The 27,111-nt window shown below is 38.5% G+C and overlaps 1 protein-coding gene across 2 annotated transcripts in view; it reads right to left on the bottom strand.

Annotated features, from left to right (window-relative positions):
• The window catches only part of SGIP1 (SH3GL interacting endocytic adaptor 1), a 237,917-nt gene that overhangs the window by 47,272 nt on the left and 163,534 nt on the right, over positions 1–27,111 (bottom strand). The window contains exons 16-19 of one of the 2 annotated variants that reach the window (XM_044944884.2): positions 21,811–21,938; positions 20,740–20,866; positions 15,415–15,480; positions 14,421–14,480 (exon numbers count right to left, since the gene is read on the bottom strand). In XM_044944884.2, the coding sequence (XP_044800819.2) occupies positions 14,421–14,480; positions 15,415–15,480; positions 20,740–20,866; positions 21,811–21,938 (381 nt within the window). The remainder of the gene's footprint in view (positions 1–14,420; positions 14,481–15,414; positions 15,481–20,739; positions 20,867–21,810; positions 21,939–27,111) is intronic. The other variant, XM_044944883.2, reaches the window with a different exon arrangement.

Consider the following 27,111-nt stretch of genomic DNA (forward strand, 5'->3'; position numbering starts at 1 on the left):
GCAGAGGGAACTCTGCTCAATACTCTACAATAACCTAAATGGGAAAAAAATTTGAAAAAGAATAGATACATGTATATGTATAACTGAATCCCTTTGCTGTACATCTGAAACTAACACAACATTGTTAATCAATTATACTCCAATGTAACACAAAAACTAAGAAAAATAAATTGAGAGTTACACTAGTGTCTTAAATAATGCTGAAGTTTCTACATTTCTCCTTTATTATTTGAGTAGTTTCTGTTCTTACAGTTAAAAAGTGGATGCTGATAATTTTGAATTACAAAGTTATTTCCCTGCTGCTGCTGCTGTTGCTAAGTCGCTTCAGTTGTGTCCGACTCTGTGCGACCCCATAGAGGGCAGCCTACCAGGCTCCCCCGTCCCTGGGACTCTCCAGGCAAGAACAGTGGAGTGGGTTGCCATTTCCTTCTCCAATGCATGAAAGTGAAAAGTGAAAGTGAAGTCGCTCAGTCGTGCCTGACTCTTAGCAACCCCATGGACTGCAGCCTACCAGGCTTCTCCATCCATGGGATTTTCCAGCCAAGAGTACTGGAGTGGGGTGCCATTGTGAATGGAGAGGCATAAAGAATGCTGTTGGTCTTAGTCTGACTGCCTGAAAGCCTGCTATTTGAGCTGCCAGTTTCCTGGCGAATGGGCTATGAGCAGCGTCCATCAAAGGTGAAATCTAGGAAAGGATAACAACATTAAATAACTCATTCTTCCTCTTCCTGGACTCACCCTCTACGATGACGACTGCAACTCTTGAAAGTCACCAAAACATCCTTGAAAAATTAACCTCACCCAAACCTTTTGTGTTTTCTCAAAGGGATAGTTCAAACCTCTAAATTAAATCTTAGGGGAAGCAACACTGCAGTTACTCGGAATTAAAGACCGGAAACACAATTGTGAATCACACACTCTGTGAATGTGTGCCAGCAGGAGAAGAAACCCCAAGGCCATATTTCTACATATCCTGGTGACTTAGAGCGCAGAGCCAGCAGCAGAAGATGTCCATGAAGGTTCCTGTCTGTTGGAAGTCTATGCTATACCAGAAATTATTACCACATACATGTTGCAAAATAGTCAAAGATACAAAAAGGTTAAAATACCTTAAGCACAATGACTTATCTTAATGTCCTCAAATCTATCTTTGATTTAATAAATAAAGCAATGAATGCAAAATTCTTAGCACATATTAAGTATTTATTTAATAGTAATTATTATTTTAAGAAATGATTGCATGTATATAGTACTGTATAATTTATTAAGGCCTTTCACAAGTAATTGACTAAATCTGTTAGGAGTATATATGGTATTGATGAAATATATTTATTCCACATATATATAAGTTCTTAGAAGTGAGAGATTCTACTGAGTTTTGAAATCACTTATTTGAATGCCTTTTTCATTCATGTGTCAGCTCTCACTGAAGTGGATAATCAGAGGTCCTCCTCTGTCTGGGGGAGTCAGAGTCAGGAGTACAATGCATGAGCTGCCTCCATCTGTGGACAGCTCTTCTTAGAAGACACACAATAAAAAGCTATCGCACAAGCTATTATGTGTAAAATAAGCTACAAGGATATATTGTACAACATGAGGAATATAGATAATGTTTAATAATAACTATAAATTGTGACGGAGAAGGCAATGGCACCCCACTCCAGTACTCTTGCCTGGAAAATCCCATGGATGGAGGAGCCTGGTAGGCTGCAGTCCATGGGGTTGCTAAGAGTCAGACACGACTAGGCGACTTCACTTTCACTTTTCACTTTCATGCATTGGAGAAGGAAATGGCAACCCACTCCAGTGTTCTTGCCTGGAGAATCCCAGGGACGGGGGAGCCTGGTAGGCTACCATCTATGGGGTCACACAGAGTCGGACACGACTGAAGTGACTTAGCATAGCATTAACATAGCATAAATTGTTAATTATTATATTTCGCACCTGTAACTTAAATAATATTGTGTCAACTATGCTTCAATTTTTAAAAAGCTATCGCACAATGGAGGCTCCACCATGCAAAGGAAAAACAGATCCCTCTGGTGATTCTTAGCTTCTCCATTCTTTTCTTAGGAAGTTTGAAATCACTTGTCAAATCTGCTGAAATGCCTTGATTTACAAATTCTTTATAAAAGAGATGGTAGCAGATTCTCTTCCAACACCTCTCATCAGCAGTGAACACAGCACCCCAAGGAGTGTATCAGCAGGCAGATCATTAGTCTCAGCAAGTTAGCTTTAATGATGGGCTCTGGTGGAGGCTGGTGGAGGTGGGGGGTGAGTGTACAGCAGGGAGGAGGCTTTCTGCTTCCAAATCATTCTCCTGCAGCACACACAGGCCAGGAAAGACTGCTCATTGCCCCTGCTGACAAAGGGGTGGGAGGGCTGTGTAGCAACTCACAGTAGATGGAGTTGCCAGATGTTTTATGTGGAAGAAAACTAGAATGCAACAGCCCAATCTTCTCCAAAGCAGGCAATAACCAAACAAAACAGACCAGGGATGTGGGAAGTTGGACAAGGGTGTTAAGAGTTAATCACTATTGAGCACTTTGTGTGCACTGACCTTGTACTTGAGTATAGAATCCTGACTGCAAGCACTACAACTCTATGAAACATGTTACTATTTTCTAGTAATACCATTACTATTCCAATAGCCAGAGAAGGAAACTAAGACTTAGGCTAAGTAGCTTCCCTAAAGTCACATTTGTTGTTGTTCAGTTGCTAAGTCGTGTCTGATTCTTTGCAATCCCATGGACTGCAGTATGCCAGGCTTCCCAGACCTTTGCTATCTCCTGGAATTTGCTCAAACTCATGTGCATTGAGTTGGTGCTGCTATCCAACCATCTCATCCTCTGTCGCCCTCTGCTACTCCTGCCTTCAATCTTTCTCAGCATCAGGGTATTTTTTCAATGAGTTGGCTCTTCACACCAGGTGGCCAAAATATTGGTGCTTCAGCTTCAGCATCAGTCCTTCCAATGAATATTCAGGGTTGATTTCCTTCAGGGTTGACTGGTTTGATCTCCTTGATGTCTAAGAGACTCTAAAGAATCTTCTCTAGCACCACAATTAGAAAGCATCATTTCTTCAGCACTCAGCTTTCTTTATGGTCTGAATCTCACATCCATATATGACTACTGGAAAAACCAGAGCTTTGATTATATGAATCTTTGTGTGCAAAGTGATATCTCTGCTTTTTAATATGCTGTCTAGGTTGGTCATAGCTTGTCTTCCAAGAAGCAAGTGTCTTTTAATTTCATGGCTGCAGTCACCATCTGCAGTGATCTTGGTGTCCAAGAAAAAATCTGTCACCGTTTCCACTTTTTCCCCTTCTGTTTGACATGAAGTGTTGGGGCCGGATGACATAATCTTAGTTTTTTGAATGCTGAGTTTTAAGCCAGCTTTTTCACATTATGCTGAAACTAGACCCAGAAGGCTAATTCTAAAGCCAATGTGTGTGCACACAGAGACACACACACATTCTTTCTAAGTATATATGTATTCCACATATTTTCTCTATCTATACAAATATGTGTGTGTATGCATGTGTGTGTACTGAGAGTAAACTCATATAAATTAACTAGGAACTCTTATTCTAGCTTTAATATCTAGGATAATACCCAATACACTTTTAGGTTAACATTTACATGTTACATTCTTATTTTTTATTAGAACTCTAACTCGGCAACATTTTATCTTTCTTCAAAGCAGACTCCTTGTAGCCTAAAAAGTCATGCCTTCTTCTTCCTCTGGAAACTCTCTCTAGCTTCTAGGCCAGACTGTCTTTCTTCTAGCTACCTCCAAAGCCCTGTATCTCCTGAATTATAACCATCTCCATGCATGTTATTGTAACAACTTGTTTAACATCTGGCTTCTACATTCCATGAAGGTGGAGATGTGTCTTGTTCTCTACTGAAACCACAGTATCTTTCATAGTACTGAGGGCACAGTGGGGTCTCAGTAATTACTTGCTGACTGAATGAATATAGCCAAAACAATATTTGTTCCTATAGCAATTATCAAGGCTATGTTCTACAGGTTTGTTCATTGTTCTTCCTATCAGGTATCTACCTATTGTAGAATTAGTAAGCAAGGTAAACCTTAGCATTTTGCTATGTATCCATCATAATCAATTTTGTGCACATCCATATAAACATATGAAGATAGTCTTAATTCATGCTAAAGAATATTAACTATGAGTGTGTCTAGACACACTGCAGCTACTATGAGGAGTATTTCAGAAACTCTATTATATCATAACAAACAACTAATTCCTCCTTTTGAACATGATTTACATGTCTATAAGTTTACTGTGGGGATAGGCAGGGAATGTCATATTTTTTTTTTTTGGAAGAGCTCCTACTTCGTGGAAAAAGAAAATGGGTGTCCTATTAAAAAACCTAATTTTATTCCTATTTATAAACCAAGAAATGCAAAATTTGTTACTCAGTTATTTATAAAGTTTATACAAGTTATTACTTTTTTGTTTAATGGACATGACAAATATTAATAATTTCTTCAGTCTTATATGATGCTCAGTTTTCAGTGTTCATGTGTGTGTGTCGGGAGGAAAAGATAGAAAATTATAAGACAGATGAGAAGATTGGACAAAAGGCATGGACAGGCAACAGCCAGTGAAAAGAGGCAGTATGTCACATCTGTGTTAACTTGTATTTGCTATAATGGCCTTCAAGAAGATGATATGTTCTTTCCAGGCTTGGTATCTGCAATTTTCCTATCTGTTACTTAGGTTAATGGTATGGTCATACTCAGGGTGCAGCCAGGTGAGCTAGTTAGGTGTGCCCTCTTCCATGCTCCTTGCTTCCCGAACAACTGAGAGGAAACAGATCAGGAAAAGATCTAGGTACTTAATATATAGCACAAAAATATATCCATTAAATATTATGCATTCAAAAGTAATCATTAATATTTGTGTGGCTATTTATATAAATATTAATGATTAATTTTGAATGCACAATATTTAACAGATATATTTTTGTGCTATATATTAATATTTGTGTGGCTATTTATAGAAAGACTTCTCTGGTGGCTCAGATGGTAAAGTGTCTGCCTACAATGCAGGAGACCTGGGTTCAATCCCTGGGTTGGGCAGATCTCCTGGAGAAGGAAATGGCAACCCACTCCAGTATTCTTGCCCGGAAAATTCCATGGACGGAGGAACCTGGTAGGCTAAAGTCCGTGGGGTTGCAAAGAGTCGGACAGGATTGAGCAATTTCACTTTATAGAAAAGATACAGTGGAGCAAATTCCAAGGCATTCTTTTTCCCATATGGCTCCTATGATACAGGTTTGTCCCAAGGCTGAGCCCTCCCCTCCCTGGATTCAGCCCTCATTTCCAAACAAAAATAATTCCCACATTTCCACAGTCTGTCTACTCCTGGACTCATATATAAGGGATGGTGTGCAGGACTTCAAAGCTGAGATGTCTCAAAAGCAGTTCATTCTTTCTGACCAAACCCAGGGCTCTTAGAGTCTCCTTTCTCCTGGTTCACAGCAGCACCCTTCTCCCTGTGTCTCAGGATGGAAGTATTCACTTATTTCTCATAACCTGTGCGTGTGTGCTCAGTTGCTTCAGTCTTACCTGACTCTTTGCGACCCTGTGGACTGTAGCCCACCAGGCTCCTCTATCCATGGGATTCTCCAGGCAAGAGTACTGAAGTGGGTTGCCATGCCCTTCTCTGGGGGATCTTTCTGACCTAGGGATCAAACCTGCATCTCTTACATCTCCTGCATTGGTAGGTGGGTTATTTACCACTAGCACCACCTGGGAAGCCCCTTTGTACAACCAATTAGATGTCAAATGTTTCAACCCCTATGGCTTTTTCAAATATCTTGATGAAAACAGTACTGTCGGTTCTTTACTACTTATCGTGAATTATTCAGTAAAACCCCAAATTTCTCTAATCCTTAAAATCAAAGATGATCCTACCATCCTCAAAAATTTCTCAAGGTTCCACCTTGTATAAAGATTGTAATCAAATCCCTTCTTTCAGTATTTAAAATCTTTTGGAATATGAGCTCTAGTTAGTCTTTTTCAAGATCATTTCTTAAAACATGCCTGGCCTCTCCCAGTGTTTATTGAATGTAACATAGATGTCATTCCTGGGTAAAACGTGGATATCATCCCTGAGAATAACATGGATTTCACTCACCCTAACACCTTTGCTCAAATCATTCTTTAAATTGGGACAGTCTTCGGTATCTAAAGTCCTCCTTGCCCCTTACTGTCAGTCAGGTCAAAGCCCCTGTGTCTCTAAGAAGTTTCCCAAATTCTTCCCAGTTAAAAGTTTATCCATTATTTATACATTTCCAGCATATCTTTATAATTCTATTATGGCATTTACTACAGTGAGTCTGATGGAGATTCGAAAGGAAACTCCTGGCCTTAGTCACTCCCAGAGCCCCAAGCGGTCACTTGAGATCCGGAAAATGCCAGAAATAAGAAACAAATGCATGTTAGGCACAGAACTTTCTTGGCCTTTTGCCTTAATTCTCCTCATTCAGTTTGAATGCAAACTCCAAGTATGAAAAATAAAAACATTTCAGAGCAGTGAAGTCATAAAAAGACATGAGGGAATATTAAAATCATATTATTAAATGAAAGAAGCCAATCTGAAAAAGGCTACACACTATATGATTCCAACACTATGACATTCTGGAAAAAGAATAACTATGAAACTAGTAAAAGGATCAGTGGTTGCCAGGGCTTGGGGGACTGGGAAAGAATGAATGGACAGAGCACAGAGGATTTTTAGGGGGGGTGAAAAAAACTCTGGATATCATAATTAAAGATACATTTGTCCAAACCAGTGGAATACACAATGCCAAGAGTAAACCCTAATGTACACTATGGACTTTAGGTGATTACGTAAAGGTGACTACTTTAGGTAACAGATGTCCCACTTGGGTGAGGAAGGTTGTGTATGTGTGGGAGCAGGGGGTGAATTGAAAATCCCGGTACCTTCTCCTCAATTTTATTGCTAACTTAGAACTGCTCTAAAACATAAAGTCTAAATAAACACAAAACCAAACCAAAAAGCCTTTAATAGTGTGCAGTATGTTAAAAAGCAAACAAACAAAAATCTCTCTTACTTGATTTTCCTAATTATCCAACTAGGTGGGTATTATAGCTTCCACTTTAAAAATTACAAAACTGAAACTCAGAGACATTAAATTTCCAAGATCACATTATTTTTGAGTGGCACAGTGAAGATTTGAACATTACAGTGGTTAGCAGTATTGGTTTTATAACATAGCACTAACTCCCCTTGAATGGATTTACCCACTGACTGGCTGTGTTATTTGGGGGAAGTCACCTAAATTTTCAGTAAAATGTGAATAATATTTTAAAATATGAATCCACACAGTTGCTGTATGGGTTATATGAGTTTATGGCCAGGGAGTAATTAGCAGTAATTAGCTCTCCTTGGTAAGGACTCGTCATGATAATTCATTAGCAGTGTTGGTATCAGCTGCAGTACTCTGCACATGCTGAACCCAAATAAAATCATCTTTTCACCAACTAGGGACCCTGTGCTTGGTAACTTGAGATAGAAGCTGCTAACTACTCTTAAGCTTTCCAGCAGGTATTTAATTGGATATAATTCTGATATGAATTTTGTACATTCATGTCATCTCTAGCAACCCATTCACATCATTTGGCTTGAACACAAAGGCTAATACAGAGAGCACTTTGCTGACTATGATGGTAAGAAACACATATTTGGTCTTTGTTCCAGTTCCTGGCACAGAGCTCCTCAAACTCATGTGATTTTTTGAGTGAAAGGGTTGAATAGGGGTTGTTATTCATAAAAAAGCCTCTTTCAAGCATACTTGAGTTTCTACTAATGAGGTGACTCTTGGAGGATGGAGACTGGCTGGTTAGAGGAATGGAACTTTCTGTCCTGTCCCCCAATCTCAGGGAGAGGAGAGAGCCTGGACATTGACTTAATCACCAACAGTCAATGATTCACACAACTGTGCCTACATAATAAACCTCTGAAACAATGAGGCTTGGAGAGCATCCGGGTTGATGAACAAATCAATGTACTGGAAGGGCACACACCCATGAGAGCTCCATGCCCCCTTCGCTCAGACTTTGTCCTCATCATTTCTTTCAATGCGCCTGCATCGTATCCTCTAGAATAAACAGGTAATAGAAAGTAAACCACTTTCCTAGTTCTGTGAGTTGTCCTAGCAAATTATTGAACCCCAGGAGATGGTTATGGGGAACACTCAATTTATAGGTGGTCCATAAGAAGTACAGACCTGAGACTTGTGACTGGTATGTGAAGTGAGGGGACAGACTGGTGGGGCCGAACCTTAACCTGTGGGGTCTGCCTGACTTCAGGTAGTTAGTGCCCAAACTATTTAGTGTGAAGGGAAACACCTACATGCTTGGTATCAGGAGTTAGAAGAATAAAGAAAACGCTTCTCTTTTACTGACTTTCTAGTCTAGCTCCAGCATGACAGTCATACACTAAACTTAAATGATATAAGGCACCTGCCTCAAGGAACAGGAAGTCAAGGGAAATATCAGCATGTTGGTCAATCCCAGAGAATTTCAGAACTACTAATTCCTTGTGAAGAGGTCAAGTGAATCATTTTTTTTTCTTTAATATTTTACTAGTTTTGTTTTTGAGCCTCAGAACCAGCATTGTGAAAGTCACTTAGTCGTGTCCAACTCTTGGCGACCCCATGGACTGTAGCCTACCAGGTTCTTCTGTCCATGGTATTCTCCGACAAGAATATTGAAGTGGGTTGCCATCCCCTTCTCCAAGGAATCTTCCTGACCCAGCGATTGAACCTAGGTCTCTCACATTGCAGGCAGATTCTTTACCATCTGAACCACCAGGGAACCAGCATTAGGTACTTATTTATTTTTTGGCCATGCAGCATGTCAGATCTTAGTTCCTCAACCAGGGATTGAACCCACATCCCCTGCATTGGAAGTAATGGGCCTTAACCACTGGACCATCAGGGAAGTCCCAAGGTCGAGAGAATTCTGAAACCATCAGCAGACCTGCCTGGTAGAACGTTTTATAGGTTCTGCTCCACTTAAATCTTCCTCACAGGTTTAGGCCTTTTTTTTTTTTTTTTTTAACTCTCTGTGACCTTCAATTGTGAATAGAAAAGATTTTGCATTTCATAATCACATTGTAGTTTACATTAAAAAATTTGAAATAGCTAGGGAGGGCAGTTTTAATATTTTCAGTGAAGACAGTCTTGTATCACTGCTTCTTATGTTTCTGTAATTTTCCCCAACTTGGTTGTACTTAACCCTGTGTTTGTAGAGTTGAGTGCTCAGTAACTTTATTGATTGAGAAGGGCCTACAGTCAGGGGGTGGGGGCGGGGCGGTGCTTCCCTGGTGGATCAGATGGTAAAGAATCCTCCTGCAATGCTGGAGACCTGGGTTCGATCCATGGGTTGGGAAGATCCCCTGGAGGAGGGCATGGCAACCCACTCCAGTATTTTTGCCTGGAGAATCCTGCCTGACGGGCTACAGTCCATGGGGTCACAAAGAGTCGGACACAACTAAGTCCAGCACAGCAACAGTGGGGTGGGGGCAATTAGTGGACAATTTCCACTAGAAGAATATTGTGAATTTAGCAAAATGGCTCCTTCTCATAAAATTGCTTATGCCTTTCAAGTTTCCTTCTTCTAGTGACTCTTGGATGAATGAATTGATATCTGGTTATCTGTGAAAAATTTGACCTGTTTCTTACAGGATTACTATGTCAGGGGGAAGAAACTTGAGTGGCCCATGACTAAGATTATGTATTATGAACTATTAAGTAGGGACATTTAATAACCCACTGAAGGAGGTCAGAAGTTAAAATGTCCAAGAGTTGAGTTTTTCATACAGACAGCACAGTTTCAAAGAGGAAAGTGTATCTTCCATTGTATAGAAACATACTTTTCCTTCATGGGGTCTAATCTGGATAAACTTGAATGTAGGTTTGGCTGGTGGATTGAATGCGAGTGGGGTGCCATAAGACTAGAGGGTTCAACAAAGTCAAAGATAATGTGTAGTCAGGGGACTGGGAAACTGGAAGGTTAGGAGAGTTAGAGAAACCCACCAGCATCACCTATTTCAAGGGACTGTCACAAAAGCTAAATGAGATATCACGGACATGGAGCAGAGCATCAGGCCAGGTCTCCAGCTAGGCAGCCTGGATTTCAATCTCTACTCTTCCTCTTCCTGGCTGAGTGATTCTCAAAAGTCACATATGTTATTTGAATCAGAATTTCTTCATCCATGAGTTGTGCAGATGAAATGAGATATTAGATGAAATGTATTTTTCATGTAGTAAAGACTCAGGTATTAGTTATTATTATTCATTATTTTTCTTACCTCAGTTCCTCCTCTTTATTTTCAACTCCTATATGCTCCATTCTTTTCCCCTGTTTTATTTCATTTCTGTAGAACTTATTACCATGTCCATGCTACATATTTTACTTATCTTCTTGTTTTTGATTTTCCATATTACAACATAAGCTCTGCAGTGACTCGGAATTTTTTCTGTTTTGTTCCCTGTAGGGGAGTGCCTAGAACAGCGCTGGCACACAATAGTACTCAGCTAACTGAATGAAAGGATCATGCCTAGTACAGTTCTTGTACTACAACAAGGGGGACGAATTGTTAGTTTTGAAATAGCTGAAATGATACTTTCTGGTAGGGGCCATTTCTTAGATGTGGCCAGACATGTGGGTTACTGAGTGGAGTGAAAGTTTATTGGAACTGAAGTTGAAGAAGCCCTTGAGAGAGAATGTTGATGGATCATCCACATCGAATCTATGTGACAAAAGGAAGCTAGTGAGTGAAGTAGAGAAGAAGGTGAAAAGGGGGCTGCCAGTGTCCCTAAGCCTATAGACGAATGCCGGGGAAATGCTCTGTAGGTCAGTGTGAACAGCGGTAAATAAAAGGTGAAATGAGCATATGGCTACTTTTCATAATGGGGAGAGGGGGTTGGAAGTTTTAATGGAGAGTTGGAAGAACTCATACAGCCTATAGCAAACTGATGAACTTTCCATGGAGAGTGTTATAGGGGAAGCAATGGCCCCTGGAGAGAGCAGAGATGCAGTGAAGGCAACAGGTGGGCCAGTTTGGCAAAGAGCCTGGGAGTACAGACAAGGGTGTTGCTAAGTGACATTCCCGGGTGTGTGTTGGGAGTGAGACCAGTGAACAGGAGTAAGGAGTGGACTAGAGAGGAGAGTGCAAGTGGCTGTATGCACAGAGGAGAGAGGCAATCTTCAGAACAAGGATACAAGAATCTATGGTTGTAGGTTGTTTGTTTTTTTTTTCATGACCAGATACAAGATGATTTTGTAGTTAAATAAGCTAAACAAAGAGAGGGACAGCACATTTCTGGAAACATTTTCATGTTTGAATGCTCTAGGGAATTATTCAAATAGCTAATAGTCTTATCTTCTACTTTTTATGGAATATCTTTCCTTTCCTTTCATCTCAGAAGACTTGATAGCTTCAGTAGGATATACTCCTGAATGAATGAATTTTAACAGGTTCTACCTTATGTAACCTTTACCTTTTTTTTAAAGCTCAACTTAAATAGGTTAAAATTTCAGTGACTATTTTTTTTTGAGTGAAATTGTTTAAAACTAAGCCATTAAGACAAGCTTTGGAGCTCTTGTGAGTTAGAACCATTGTCTAACACTTTTCTATCTCTCTTGTTAAGTTAAATTTAGAAGTGTGAAGCATCTCATATTATTTCCAAATAAGTTCATGAAGTTCATTAGTTAGTTGGTTGATTGGTAAGTGGCTCACTCACTCACTGGGTGACCCACTGACCAGAGGCCTGCCAGAAAAAGCAATGGATATGACAGGCTAAGGTTTTGAACATGATAAAACACTATTTAAATGCCAACAAATAATAACTTAAAAGTTATTTAGAACAAATGCATTTTTGACCTGGGAATCTTTGATCCTCTTATACATTCCCCAAATAAAGAATTAAAGATAATGATGATTAACATTAATAATAACAAATATGGGTAAAGTCAGAGTGCCCTAGAAGAATATACTAGAAGTGCTATTCAATAAAATATGTTGAATGACCATGTCTTTTTGTAGTTTAAAGTTTGAGTAGGGGCATTATTCTCAAAGCAATTTAACAAGTCATTGTTTCTATGCCATTTTATCATCACAGCAGAAAATTTAAAAAAACCATTCCAGGTTGCATTAGCTAAAACTACCTGAGGCTAATTTACATAAACCACTAAAACAAGTCTTTTCCCATTCTTAAAAGATAGCCACCCTTGAAGGGGGTAAGATGTCCTCCTAAGTCTTCCCTTAAAGTTCATTGAAATGTACTTTAATTTGCATGAGCATTTCTTGATAGATAAGTAGGACATATTCATGACATGACCTCTCCTATAGTCCCTTGGAAAACCTTGTTTATACTTCCAAACCTTCAGCAAAATCCAAGATAAAGCTAACACAAAGCTAGAGGTTTCAATTAATTTCTGTTCAATCTCTTTCCTTGTGTGACTTCTCTTGTCTTAAATTGAGATGTTTAAGGTATTTGGATTTTACTAATTAGAATGGCAATGTTACCTACCAACATTAGATACCCCAAATCTACTAACGAATATTTTCTTTTCCTAAAATTAAAAAAAAATGTGGTTCATATTGCTATTCCACATGCTTATTAATACTTATGTTTGATTGATGATATATTTTAAAAAACAAACAAGCCAACAATCAAAAGCTGTCTTTAGACTGGAATCTTACAAAAAGTCTATCTCTTGGATTTCTTTGGTTTAAAGAAATCCTAACCAAAATAAAAGCAAACCAGACAATAGATACTCTAAAGCCAAAACAAACTGTACCAACAAAAAACTATGAAAGTTTTTTTGGAGCCCCAGACATTACTTGAAGGTTGCCAGTAGCACATGGCTTAATTTCCTGTTTAAAACAGGGTAAACTACAACCTTTAATGCAGTCAACCTGAACCAGAGAAAGAGCCTTTATATATGCAGGTATTGGCAGTATGTCAAGATCATAAACCTATTCAGTCATAGTGTCTCCTATGAGATGTGCTGATCAGTAAAAAGACACCTGGGCACTTTTATTCATCTAATTTGAAGAGAAAGTTTAGAAGGTCATAAGTTTGTGGATTTTGCATCTTGGTTATTACAAAATTAATGACCTGAGGCAATGAAGGCTTCCAACATCATGTGGAAAATATTCATCCTTCTCTAAGATTGTCTATCCACCTGTTCTCTGCCTGAGCCAGGAGAGACATCAGTATTTGGGAAGCTTTGAATCAATGTTTCCTGCTACTAGCCAAGCCACTCCAAGCTAAAGGGACCATCTTGCAAAGAAAAGTCACTGTTAAGAGAAAAATGTCACACCACACAAACTACTTGAAAATTTGTGCCAGTCATTCTAATATTTTAAATTGTGCTAAAACACACACTTAGAGAAGTTCTTTTTGTTATCATGAAATACAAAGACCATATTTAGAATCAATTCTTGAGTAGAAATTTTGTTTGCCAACTTTTTATCCCAAGATAAACTTAGCTATTTAAAATTGTAGAAAGTAGAGGCTTGTGATAAATATGTATAAGATAGTCCATTTGTTAAGTTTACTTACTTAATTTTCCTATACCATTAAATGGGTTATTAAACCAGTTTAAATGGGTTATTTTATCAAATGCTTGGCCTGTTAAAATGATTTAGAATTTAAATATAAGACAGAAGAATGCTAATCCTTAATGCAGAAATAACAAATTATTCAACATTGAGGTTAGATAACAGACATTACACTTATGTATATTTTCTTTCATCTTCTAAAATGGCAAGTCCAGTGGTAGTTGTCCATTTTACTAGTCATTCCAGTTACAATTTCCATATCAGAAGCTGTAAATAGAACTTATGAAAATACTTTTTCTTTTTTTCATTTTTCTGATCTCTCATGCAGCATTCCTTGTCATAAGAATATATTTACATTTTACAATAATGGATGTTGTATCTGAAATATTAATTATTCAAAACAAAATTAAATGCCAGTTCTAACCAAAAATGTCCTTATATTTGTTGCATTGCACTTGCAAAAGAGTTAGGAAAGAGCCCTGGTTGACAGAGTTAAGTTCCTTGCCCAAAAAAGGTGTTTTTTTTTTTCAATTTATTTCAGTTAATTAAGTAACCAATATTAACTGCAAATTAGCTTTAATTTTTTAACACAAAAAATTGGAGATCTCATACAAACCAAATTCATGGAGTATTTTCTTTAGTATTTAAATATTTTCTAAGTAGCCATAGCATTTTTATATAGAAAGTGAGACCAGGTCTTTTGAAGAAAACTGGGATTTTTTAAAAATGCGAATGGGGAAAAGCATGAGGGGAGGAAAAATTAGAATCTGGTATGCTATGTACTACTTACCTTCAAAAGTCAAATAAAACTTTCCTCTGTCAAACCAAACGAGGGAAGGCTGTTCATTCTCTGTATGGCCAGGAGTTGAAGCGGGATGGGAAAGGTTAAGGAGAGGGAGAGAGAAGGACACAGTATGAGTTACAGAGCAGGTCATTAATCTCACTAAGGGGAGGGCGGAGGCACTGCATGCCATTAGCGTGCAGGGAAAAGGGAAGGCTGGCAATCTATGTTTTTTTTTTTTTTTTTAGTTTGGGAAATAGAAAGCAAAAGCAAAGCTATGTAGGCCTAAAGGGATGGGCACGTGTTGCTGGCAGCTTGGTACTTGGTGCTGGTGCGCATGGAGCAGAAGTCTTCCTGGCCATGCAGGGGCGTCAGCATATTTTATTTTAACTGCACTAGTTTGGGCAAACTGTCACTCAGCAATTGCTGTGTTTGTTTCATCTTCACTGTCATCCCCTTCTATGTTTTAAAAAAGAAACTAGGAGTTATGGGTTACATAAAGCTTAGCTGAGGTTTTCAATGACAACAGCATTGCATATCAATTGAAAGTTCATGGAAGATGCCATATATCTTCCACTCCCTTCCCTGGAATCACCTTAGGCAACCAGACACAAAACACCCTTTACCTATGTACCATAGGAAAAACAAGATTACTAATGGTGTTCTACTATGTTTTAAATAAAAAAGCCATCACTGGACATGTAATTCTGAGCAGTTAAATTATCCCTCCCTTTGTTAGTTCACAAAGCAACAGCCTCTCCCCTTTCTTGAACCTTTTCACTGAGAAACTGTCATGCAACCTACTGCTTTATAATATGTTCACTTGAAAAAAACCATTTCAGTGGCATGAGTTTCATGATGAACAGTAAGTAGATGGTGCATCTGAGAGGCACTGGACACTCATGAGGTGAGTAGCATGTCCATGAAGTTTAGCATTCAGATGGCATAATGGCTTGGATTTTTGAAGTCTAGATATCTAAAGATCACTCAGCTGACACCATACCTGCAGGCGTCTCACAGCGCCTTTCAAACGAGGGCAGTTTGTCATAAAAAACATCATCTTCTGACACTTTGAACCAAAGAAATATAAAGGAATGAAAATAAAAACACAAATACAAATCTCAAATGAAATCAAGCAATGCACTTTACTGATCAAAACACAGGAATGATTTTAATGAAAAAAGGAAACAAAACCTAAGACACTGGGATTATGGACAGAGTATAAAAAGTGATGTGCTTATTTCATGATGAGTCTAAGAGCAGAAATGGAAATTTTTTAAATGCCAGATTTTAGCATTTGTGAATTTGCTGAAGTCAACTCCATGGAAGAAATCACACCCCCACCTTTTCAGGGAGTTGTTAAAGGCACTGTCATTAATAATTGACTTGTGCAAGAGTATTTCACTCAGACACAATTCTCAAGTGACTGGACATATATCCATCAACAGAACCTCCTGACAGAGTGCTGGCAGCTCAATGGGATCACCCAGCATGCACCTGACTCCCCATGGGGAAAGAATAGGCTTTTAATGAGATCATGAAAAAGCAACAGTATGAATCTGAGGTCTCTGAATGAAGTCCCTCATTTCAACTTCATCAATATCCAACCTGTCCTTGGTACTTATGGATTGTTAGTTTTGAACAGCATTATTGTAATTCCATCTTTGGCTATGGTATTGACCACGGCCAAATGTTTCTGTATTAAATTGGTCACAATAGTTGCTATGAACGCCAAGCATTCTGGATGTATGTACATGGTCTCCCTCTTTACCAACAAACAAATGCAGATAACTTAAGTTTTACTCTATGTGATTTAGATCAATCAGTGCCACAGATCTGAAGGATATTATTATAACTTTAACAGAAAATTGAATAAATTCTGTACCAAGACAAGTAAGGGAGAATCTTTCCTACACTGTAGAGAAGTATAAGATGAGGAAATAGATGAGGGTATTAAAATTACTCCATAAACTATGCTTCTTAGAAAATATTCTACTAGCTTGGCTCTTAGACTTAGTGAATAAGGCAGGAAAACTGCTTTGTCAATTCTTAAGGCTCTAAAATAGCACCTGTCAATCAGTTGTTTTAAAATACTAAGATGATGCTATTTCTCCATTTTATTTATTTATTTTTGACCACACCAAATGGCATGCAGTGTCTTTGTTCCCTGACCAGAGATCGAACCTGTGCCCCCCTGCAGTGTAAACACAGATTCGTAACCACTGGACTGCCAGGGAAGCCCCTGTCAATCAGTTTTTAGTATACATGTGATTTCCTCGGTGGCCAGAATAAGTGAATGCAACTTCTGTAATATCTACAGGAGAGGAACAGGAACTGGCACTAAGAAGGACACCCCATAATACCCCCAGAAAACAGGACACAAAAAGATTACACTGGCAGTAACTGACTGTAACAGTGCCCTTTCCTACCTACTAGGAATGGTGAGAGAATGAGGAATGGTGGAGAATTTTCTTTTGAAAAACTGATGTTTTATTTACAATCTCCTTAAAATGAGGAGACACCAAGACTGCCATCTTTTTCTTTGAGCTGAAGTTACAAAAGAATAGTTTATAAAGGTTGAACAGCAAAAAAAAAAAAAAAAAAAAGGTTGAACAGTATGCTTATCATTTTTTTTATTATGGTTATAGACAATGAGGACTTAGAAAAAAAATTCTAAATCAGATAATTTAAAAAATGGGTGGTTGGATAGCTCTGTGCTTGATTTAAATAAGGGCAACAATCAGATTAAGTAAAGAAGAAAAATTTTGTTAAGAGCTAACCAGGGGAACTGTCCCCAGTTGATCCGAGATGGGGAAGCCAGTATTGGAGATAGGCTTTTCCAAAAAAAAAGGGGAAAAATAAGAAAATTAAGTGTGGGAATTTAAAATCGGGATCAGGAATACCTGTCTCTAAGGGTCTTTCCTTTTGTGAAGAACAATTGATGTTAACACAGATATGTTTTTTAAAAAGCTTATTTAAGTCAGAATTTCCACCCAGCCTGGAGAGACAAAAGCTTACAGGAAATGTTTTAAGTTTTAGATTCTATGGTTAATACTTCTGTATTGAATACAAATCACTTTTGCTCCAAGTTCTATACCAAAGGAAGCATCAAAGTCCATCTGATGCCCATAAAGGATTACTTTTCATTCATTACTGATTCCTGGGATGTTAAAGATGTAATTAAAAATGCATAATGAACAGTTGAAGAAACATAATTAATAATGAATTTAACAATGAAGACAAATTGTCTTTATCATTGTATTTTGCATTGGGGTAGATTGCAAAGGAAGGCTTTGCAAACATCTAAAAAATGACTATCACACATAGAAATAAGAAGCAAATAATAAATTGGATATTTACAATTAGAGATAATTCCTTGTTTATCTCTATCTCTAAAAGTCTAAAAGTCTGGTTCTTATAATAGAATACCTTTAAATATTTTCTTTAAATATTTTAACCAGACTTTCCCTCCCTACCATATCAAAGAGTGAAGATCCTGTGAGCTTTTTTTTTTTCAGTACAAAAGGGGTTTATTGTATTTCATTCATGCTAATATGTGCACTTTTTAACCTCTCTGAAATTAGGATGGATCTTAAAATCAGTATGATAAGAAAGTATTGCACCTTAACTCATGAGGCAGCTTTGCTTCCCTTTCTCAGTCATATATAAAATAATAGCGCAGCTTCTAATTGAAGGTATCCTAAATTCAGTGAAGTACAATTACAAAGGAACACTTCATTATTTCAATGTGACTTATTCACATTCAAAATAGAAAGTGAACAGAAAATAGAAAGTCCTATTTTCAGGTGTGGCATCAGTTTTACTAATTTATAATCATAGATCTCATGAAAAAGATTTTATGTCCAATGTCTTGCTAGGGGCGTATTCTTAGATGAATTGTAGGAAGATCAGACATGCCTTTAAAAATTTAGTCCTCGAATTATATTAAACTTTGTACTAAGCAAGTACAAATAATAAGTATCCAGTTTTTCCCACACTTGTCCCTGTTCTGGCACAAGTGTCATAAAAATGTCAAGAAAGTATCATGGTGGAGGGAGGGAAATGTTGTGCCACTGAAGTCAAGAATTTGCTGCTGAAATTCTTCATTTCCCCCAAGCCATCTGACTTTCTTAAGTTGACGTACCAAGTCAAGTCATGAACAGTCAGCCCCTTGGTGCTAAACAGCCAAAGAACAACCTCTTCAAAGAGAGATAAACAACATTACACAGGGTGCTGCTGGGTGGTCACTGACAACACATTTACTTCAGAGAGAAGTGGCTGTCAGGTGACCCACAGCCACAGGAAATAAAGAACAAGAGAGTGAGGGAGATGAAAACCAAATATGAAAAACAGAGCTGAAGAGATTAAATCAGAATGCTTCTCAGCAATGAAGCAATGTGACTAGCCTCTTAGGCGGTCTTTTTTTTTTTGTTTTTTTTCCTTTCTGTTTTTAGCCCCTGTATGGCTCATCTTGAAAGAATATGTACTAGCTGTGTTGAGGATCACAGTCACTGGCCAGGTTCTAGGGTTTCTGCAGCAGAGAGCATAAAAACACATGATACAGAACACAGCCACAGGTCAAACGCTCTGTGCACCATTTTCTCTATGAATCTCAGTGAGTTGAAGGAATAGGTTAGACAGTCAACTGAGGTCGCTTAAGGTCTACTCTCTGAATGACAGTTTATCATCGTTACTTTTCTCTCTGAACAACCAGGAAAATCACAGGGAGTGAGTAGAACAAATGACCTTAAGGCAAAAACAACAGAAAACCAACGGAGCAGGAGTGAGGGAAATGGCTGTAGTGATCAAGAGCATTAAAGAGAGCGCAAAAGTAAGGGTGGAAGTTACAGAAAAAAACAAAACGGATGCTTGGGGCTGGTGCACTGGGACGACCCAGAGGGATGGTGTGGGGAGGGAGGAGGGAGGAGGGTTCGGGATGGGGAACACATGTATACCTGTGGCGGATTCATTTTGATATTTGGCAAAACTATACAATTATGTAAAATTTAAAAATAAAATAAAATTAAAAACAACAACAACAAAAAAAACAGTAACAACAAAAAAACCCAGAAGGAAACTAGCTAATAGGCATCTAAAAATAGGAAGCCCTGAATTACCCCAACTGACGATGCAGATAAAGAATAGACTTGACTATATAAATCATGTTAAATATCTGTCTGTTAATAAATCCTACAAAATTGGATAGGAGGCTGTATTTTCACCAAATTTGAAGAATTCTTTGGGGATGGTCTGATTAAAAATATGAAGCAGGTGATAAGGTTGAAATTCTCTTTAGGGGCCTAAGAGGCACATCTTAACTTATTTCCCTGGGAAAAGAGGGATTTCTTCTCCAGAAGAGCTTCAGGCTTTGATCAAAGTACTTCTCACACGGACAACTCTGTAGCATGCTGTTCTTTGGCAAGTAGCAGCAGGAATTTATTCAGCGTTGGTTAATGATTCTCCCAAGCAATGCAGCATGGGCCAGCTGGTTTATAATATGGGAGACTTAATATGGGAGACTTGGAGGGCATTCAGACAATAAAGGAAGACAAGGGGCAAAAATGGAACGGAAAAGTCCAGGTCAGAGACACCATGCAAACATGAGAGAGGCAGCAGGAGCTGAGGAAGGTGGGTAAAAAGTGGGTAGACAGAGACCAGCCTTGGGAAGAGGGAAGATGCTCCAGGCAAAATGAGGCATTTAAACCTGGGAAAACCATCCAGCTGAGCAGTCATTCTCAACTCTTCACTTTCATCACACCATAAGGAAAGAGGCACAAAGGCATTTACTGAAAATGCCAGCAATGACTTATTTCTTGGGGAAAATTGACCACACATCACTGAAAAGCACTAGAAAAAATGTCAAAACATTTTCTCGAGTCCCACAATGCCCGTGTTTATACCATCTGTCAACATAAGCAGAACCAAGGTGATGAAGAAATGAAAGCTTCAAGAAAAGAAAAGTTCTAAATCTTGTTATTTCTGATGGGTTACATGGTTGGAATTTAAATAAACATTCCCCTCTCAAAGATATCTAAATAATATCTAAATTACAAGATCTTATTTGATGATTTCTTCTTTACTTTCATGAATACATCTGTATAGAGACAGAATAAGAGAATTCCACATTCTTTTACTTGCTTATCTGCTTAGCTAAAGCATTTGCCTTCTTTGCTGAGAAGGTGCTTTTAAAAGAAGAGTCAGATGATAGTAGCAAAACACACAGCAAAACAATTTTGACCAGAAACATAAGGTGTTAGGGTTTTCAGATCATAAAAAAAATAGCCAGTCAAAACCACAAATGGATTAAAATAGAGGAGATAATTTTTACCAACTGTGGGAGTGGTGGCCGCACTCAAGGAATTGGTAGATGATATTGAAGAAGTGCTTTCAGCCCGGGCTAGGGGTGCTATCGGAGGAGGGCTGGAAGAATGGATGGGAGGGCTGAAAGGTCGGGGCTGCAGGGAGAAGAAAAGAAATGGAAAGTTAGATTCACAGGTCTTCCTATCATATTTTTAATATCTCCCAGCTCCAGGTATGACAACTCAGGTTCTTAAAAGAGGACAGGTGGTACCATTTTTTCATTGAAATTGATTATATCTGTACAAGAGCTTGTGGATGGAGCCAGAGGAAACAAACTATAATGGGCTACACTCAACAGATATATCACATTAAGAGAAGCCGAGATCTGGGATGTGGTCAGTGATGTTTCAGGATGGTGGACTCACACGCCCTTAGGCACTAAGTAAGTAACATAAAGTGAGAGCTTATACCTACTGAAAGATATCTGAATACAAAATACTGTAGTATGCTGGCTAAACCAGATGTCAGGGACATCATTATTACCCTGTGACTCCTGTATGTGAATTCCAAAGAAATTTACCTCTGCCAGAATCTCTTAATTGTTCACACAGAATGTTTTCCACCCCTCCCCTTAAAACATGATGCAAAACTTCCAAAAAACTTCCAAAAAAATTCATTGAGCCAAGTGTGTATACCACCAATAACTTCTCTGTAGTCTGGGGTCAGAAATCTGCACTTATCCTCTCTAGGAGTCTTCCAAAATCAGAAAAATATGGTGAAAGGAAACACCTCCCATTCCAAAGGATTTAGGACAATTGAGTATTATTATCTTAATTTTCATCAAACCCACTGGGGTAGAACTGAAGACCCCACGATCCTGTTCCTACTACTTTAGGCTGTGGCTTGAATGATGGTGAAGATTTGAGGGCAATTGAAATACACACTCTGACTGCAGTGAGTTTCAGATTTCGGCTGCCAGGGCCATTGGTGCAGGCGCTGTAAGGCTTAGACCTGGAGTTGAGATGACCCATGTTCAGGCATTTGGACTCTGTCATTCCCACTGTATGCTTCTGAGCGGGACAGGCAGAAGGGAACATACCACATCTCCAACGCCAGGCTTCCCTGGAGGTAGCTTTGGCCGAGATGGAGGCCGGGGAGGAGGTGGAGGTGGGGTCGTGCTGCTGCAAGGAACCAAGGGGGTGGCTGGCCGAGCAGGGGATGATGCACCTGAAAAACAAGCTGGTATTAAAAAAGGCTAGAGACACAGGTGGTCCAAGAGCTGTTATCATTTGATCCCACCTTTCCATTCCCACAGTACAGTGTTAATCACCAACACGTTCTTCACCTCAGCAGTTAATACAGTCAACACTGTAGCACATGGGGTTTGGGTTTCTTTTTTTTCAATAAAGAAAAAAAATCACTCAGTTGAACTATGGTTGATGGCTGAAGCTGAAGCTCATTGCCTTTTGTTGTCATGTGACACCCAGTGAAAGGTAAATCCTTTTATAACTCCCTGTGACAGAAAATATATACTCAATACTCTTTTGGCTGGGTGAGTGGGTAGCTTTCATTCTGATCATGATACATATGAAACTTATGATAAATTTTCTTGATCTTTACATATTCAGAATTTATGTCCAAGATGAAAACGGAGGTTAGAACTTGAAGAAAAAAGATTTTTCACATTATATGTATATATGTGTGCAAAAGTCGTGTTTGAATTTTTGTGACCCTATGGACTGTAGCCCACCAGGCTCCTCTGTCCATGGGATTCTCCAGGCAAGAATACTTGAGTGGGTGGCCATGCCCTCCTCCAGGGGATCTTCCTGCCCAGGGATTGAACCCACGTCTCTTTTGTCTCCTGTACTGGCAGCCGGGTTTTTTGCCACTAAGTGCCGCCTGGAAAGTCCATGTGTGTGTGTGTGTGTGTGTGTGTGTATAAATATGTGTTATGTATATAAATACTTTTATATATCTGTAAAACATGTAGAAGAGAATTATCCTTCTTACTGTGCTTTACGATATGAGTAGTAACTTCATACATGTAAGCAAACCCTTGATGGTAAGCAAAGAACAAAATATAATAAAGTACATTAGCTATTGTGAGCGTACTTTGTCTGTGGAATCTTAACAGAAACACATTGGATTTAGAGGATTTTAGTTTTTAAAGGAGGCTGCTTAGGAACCTGTTTGTGTAGAGGTTGCCTGTGACGATTTTTGTGATGATTTTTAAGAGTCTCTTGGATTTACTTTTCTGGCTGTCAATGACAAACAAGAGAAACACAGAGGACACACAGAGGTTGGCATGCACGCTGCTGAGCACACCAGAGGGGTCTCTAGACTTAGGGGTTGGCCTATCTTCAGCATATGTCCAGGATATACGGGAAAACTACTTAAGGAAGTCAAATCAATATTCCAAATGGTTCTTGTTCAGTCAGAGAAGTTCCAGCTACTCCTGAGGCTTTTTCACATTGGTTAGAAGCACAGATATCAAATTACTCCAAGAAAATTCCAAGAAATTCTGCCCAAAGAAAATGTCTCCCCCTCCCCGCCGACCTCCCCTCCAACACACCACAAAACTCTGCTCTCTGGAGAATCCTAGACCAGATTTTCAAGGAACTTTGAAATTTGAATCTTTGAATTTTCAGATTTTCAGGAAACTTTAACCATCAAAGCTCATCATCTCAGGATCTGCTTCCAACTTAGGAGAGTCCTTGGGGGTGAAAGCCTTGTTCCTCTGTTTAAAGCAGTTTGAAATCTTGAGTTTGTTGTGTTTATCAGTGTGGTTTACTGTAAGTGTAATTACATTAGTGTGAAACCATACTAATTACCACCCATCCTACCAATACTTCCTAGTTACCACTACCAACTTTTAACTGTATTCTCACTTTTTATTTTGTTGGGCCAGTAGCTATGCTACACATTTTACGTGCATTATCTTATTTTATCCCCACAATAAGCTTTGAAGGAAAGTACTTCTACTATCTCAGTGGAAAGTAAGGCTCAGAGATATTCAATAACTTGATCAATGTCATATAGTTCAAATGGCCTGTTTAACTACAAAGTCTGAGTTTTTATATGTAGTATCTTGTAGCTATAGGTGGTGGCCTATATAATGTAGCCCCACATTTTGCACAAAGCCTGGTCTTCTTTTTGCATGGGCTGACTGCACTTTTCTCTCAATATAAATATCCTTAGTCTTTTGATGATCTTCTCTTGAATAAAAGAATAGGGGATATTTCAACAGGTCCCACGACAAAGTTTTCTTTACACCTAGGATGTTTTCAGAAGTGACAGCAAAGAGATGGGAAATAAATGTTAACACAGCAAAGTTTTTGTCTGGAAGTTTTATAGAACTGTTTTGGGGGTTCTGTTTTGCTGGAAAACCATGTCATGGGGGTTGGGTCAAAATGTCTATCCTGGGGTCTATTTCCAAGAAATGGTCTTCTGAGTCAATCCCAGGAAAAGGTCAGCTGCTTATCTTTTTCCTACAAGTTCCAGAAGGGAAATTTTAAAATCCAGTTTCATTTTGATATTTGGCAAAACTAATACAGTTATGTAAAGTTTAAAAATAAAATTAAATAAAAAAAAAAAAAAATCCAGTTTCAGTAATTCTTGGAAAAATGGTAACAAGTTATCATGGAGGCAGTATGAAATACTAAAGAAACTGACGAAAAGTCAGATGACCTGAGCTCTGGCTCTGCCCACCTCCTATCAACTATAAGAAGTTGACTTCTCTGAACCTGAGCTTCATGTTTTAAAATACAGGACATGTTTCTACCTTACAAGGCAGTTGCAACAATTGAAATGGAAAATGTTTATTTAAGTATTACCAAGTCATAAAATACTACACAAATGGAAGGCAGTTGTTGATGATGGTAAAATTTGTGCTTTTGATACAGATACAACTAAAAGCGAAGAAAAAAGTGGCTAGTTAACTGGCTGTGTTTTCCTTTTGGAGTACCCTGTTTAACTTACTTTTGCTTTACTGAATTGATCTCATTGATTTGTTATGCAGTTAGACAACACCAAGGGAGTTTTAAAAAGCAAAACCCTGCTTGACAGCAGAGGGTAGTTTGGGCCTACGGAGTATTTAATAATTGAACTAAGGCCTCACACGATGTTGTGAGATTACACAATTATTTTGTACTGAAAGAGTAAAGAGGGTTATTTGAACATCTCTACCCTTATTCTTCAATCTTCAATTCTACTTTCATTTCCCCTTCAAGCAGTGTTTATTCCCAAGACAATGCTAGAAACTAATTGGACAACGTTGTTTAGCTTTAAAAATCACATGTACATTTGAATTTGTGAATTCAAAAAGTTGGCAACCACTGACATGCTCTCGATCCACCTGCTGCTTTCAACCTGAAATCCCATCATAGTTTCTTTGGTAACTCCTGAGGACCGTAAAACAATGGCTCCAACTTTCATTTCTTTTTGTTTATGTGTGGGGGGTGGGGGGTGTGTGTGTTGTGGGGTCGGTGGGGGGGCAGCTGGGGAGAAGTGATCACTGGAATCCAACAAATCTGAGGTCAGACAGATATTGACTTTGCTATTTATTGCTTTGTAGCTGTGGCCAAGTCCTGCCTTTGAGCTTCCATTTCCTGATCTGTAAAATGAGGCTAGTATATCACAATGTTATGGGGGAGAATCAAATGAATGAAAATATATGTACTTTGAAATATGTAAAGAATTATTCTTTCCCAACTTGTGTTTCTTAGGACACAATTATACTATTTCTTTTACAAAAGTATTAAACACATGTGGGAAAGTTTTCATACTATGTTTCTTTTTAGGAAATTGGCACATTAAAAGCCCTAAAACAGTATGGGTCAATGGAGTTTTCTGCAATGATGAAAATGTTCTGGAATAAGTGCTGTCCAATAAGATAGTCATTAGTCACATGTGCCCACTGAGTACTGAACTGTGGCTCCTGCATCTGAATAATTGATTTTTAATTTTAATTAATTGCCATTAAGATTAAAATAGCCACATATGCTTAAAGGCTTCCATTTTGGACATTGCTGCTCTAAAAAAACTTGTAGTTAGGAAATATATTTGTTTGATTCAACCCCAGGTAGTTCAAATTCATTTGTTTATGGATGTGTGGGGTGTGTCTGTTTGTGTTTAGCATCTTTTAATATGGGTTTACTTTCCCCAGTTGGGAAATGTTGAACATTCTATCTTTACTAACACTTCTCTTTCCCTGGTCTCCAAAATTGCTACAGGCCAAGGAAACACTTTTTCCATTCCATCCCCTGGGCACACAGCCCACACAGGAGAAGAGATAGTCTTTGCCAAGAATCAGTGTCTGCATTCCAGTAAAGCAATATTCTGGCCAAACTATGTATTTTAAATCTTTGCCATAAGGAAATTAAAGTTCTTGAAGCAAATTCTTAACTTGCAACTTTTTCAACAGCAGGTAACTATTCCGATCCACAAGTACTGTCTAAACTTGGTCAGTGACAGTCATCTTGCTGTGAATGAAATTTTTAATGTAGGTATACAGTTTGAGATACACAGGAAAAGTTATTCCCATCAGGCTGTTATAAAAAGCAGATAATGATAAGCATTACTAATCTTTAAAACATGAGACCATATCCTATTGTTTCAATCCTAAGTTTATATTTCTGCCAATCTGTGTACATTTCATCAATAAAAGTTTAATGAGCAAATAAACTGGGACTTAATTAAGGAAATAATGGTGCACAGTTTTATTTATTCATGAGTTTCACTGGCCCAGTTTGGTTTTCCACTTAGAAATTCAATTCTTTAATATTAGCAAAGTATAGTATTTTCCAGCTCAATTATTAAGAACCAATAGTCTTTACTGGTAATACTTTCAAGTAATTTTAAGTAAGAATATGGAAGTTAAACATGAAAATGACAACAAAATTGCCAAGGATTCCAAAAAGAAAGCTAGAGCTACTCTATTTATTCATTAAATCAGTGATCAATTCAATTAATCAAGTATATCCCAGAACCTTGTAGAAGGTGCTTGAGGAGCCTGGCGAGTAACAGTTGTCCTGTCCTCCCCTCCCCCAACTAAAGGTGTTTACTTTGGGTAGAGTATAGTGACCAGGCCACTGGAGAGAAGGTATTGTTCCTTGAAAAGCACTTTCAGAAGACTCAGAGCCTGGCCCAGGAAAGAGTCCCATTCAAGACAGCGGAAACATGTCTCTCTTTGACAGAGGACAACCAGCATCTTTTGGGCTGAGGTCTGGACTGGAGTCTTTACTTAGAGGCCCTTTATTATCTTTACAGTTAGGTAAGGACCCTTATATCACCCCCAAAAGATCTAAAAAAGAAACAGAGGATGGAGGTGGGGGTCTAACCCCCAGAAACACAGAAAGGAGCACAAAGCAGTAGGCTTGGAGAAAAGACTTTTGGCGATCTT

This window comes from Bubalus bubalis, chromosome 6, assembly GCF_019923935.1.
Source record: "Bubalus bubalis isolate 160015118507 breed Murrah chromosome 6, NDDB_SH_1, whole genome shotgun sequence".
In the NCBI taxonomy this organism is placed as follows: domain Eukaryota; kingdom Metazoa; phylum Chordata; class Mammalia; order Artiodactyla; family Bovidae; genus Bubalus; species Bubalus bubalis.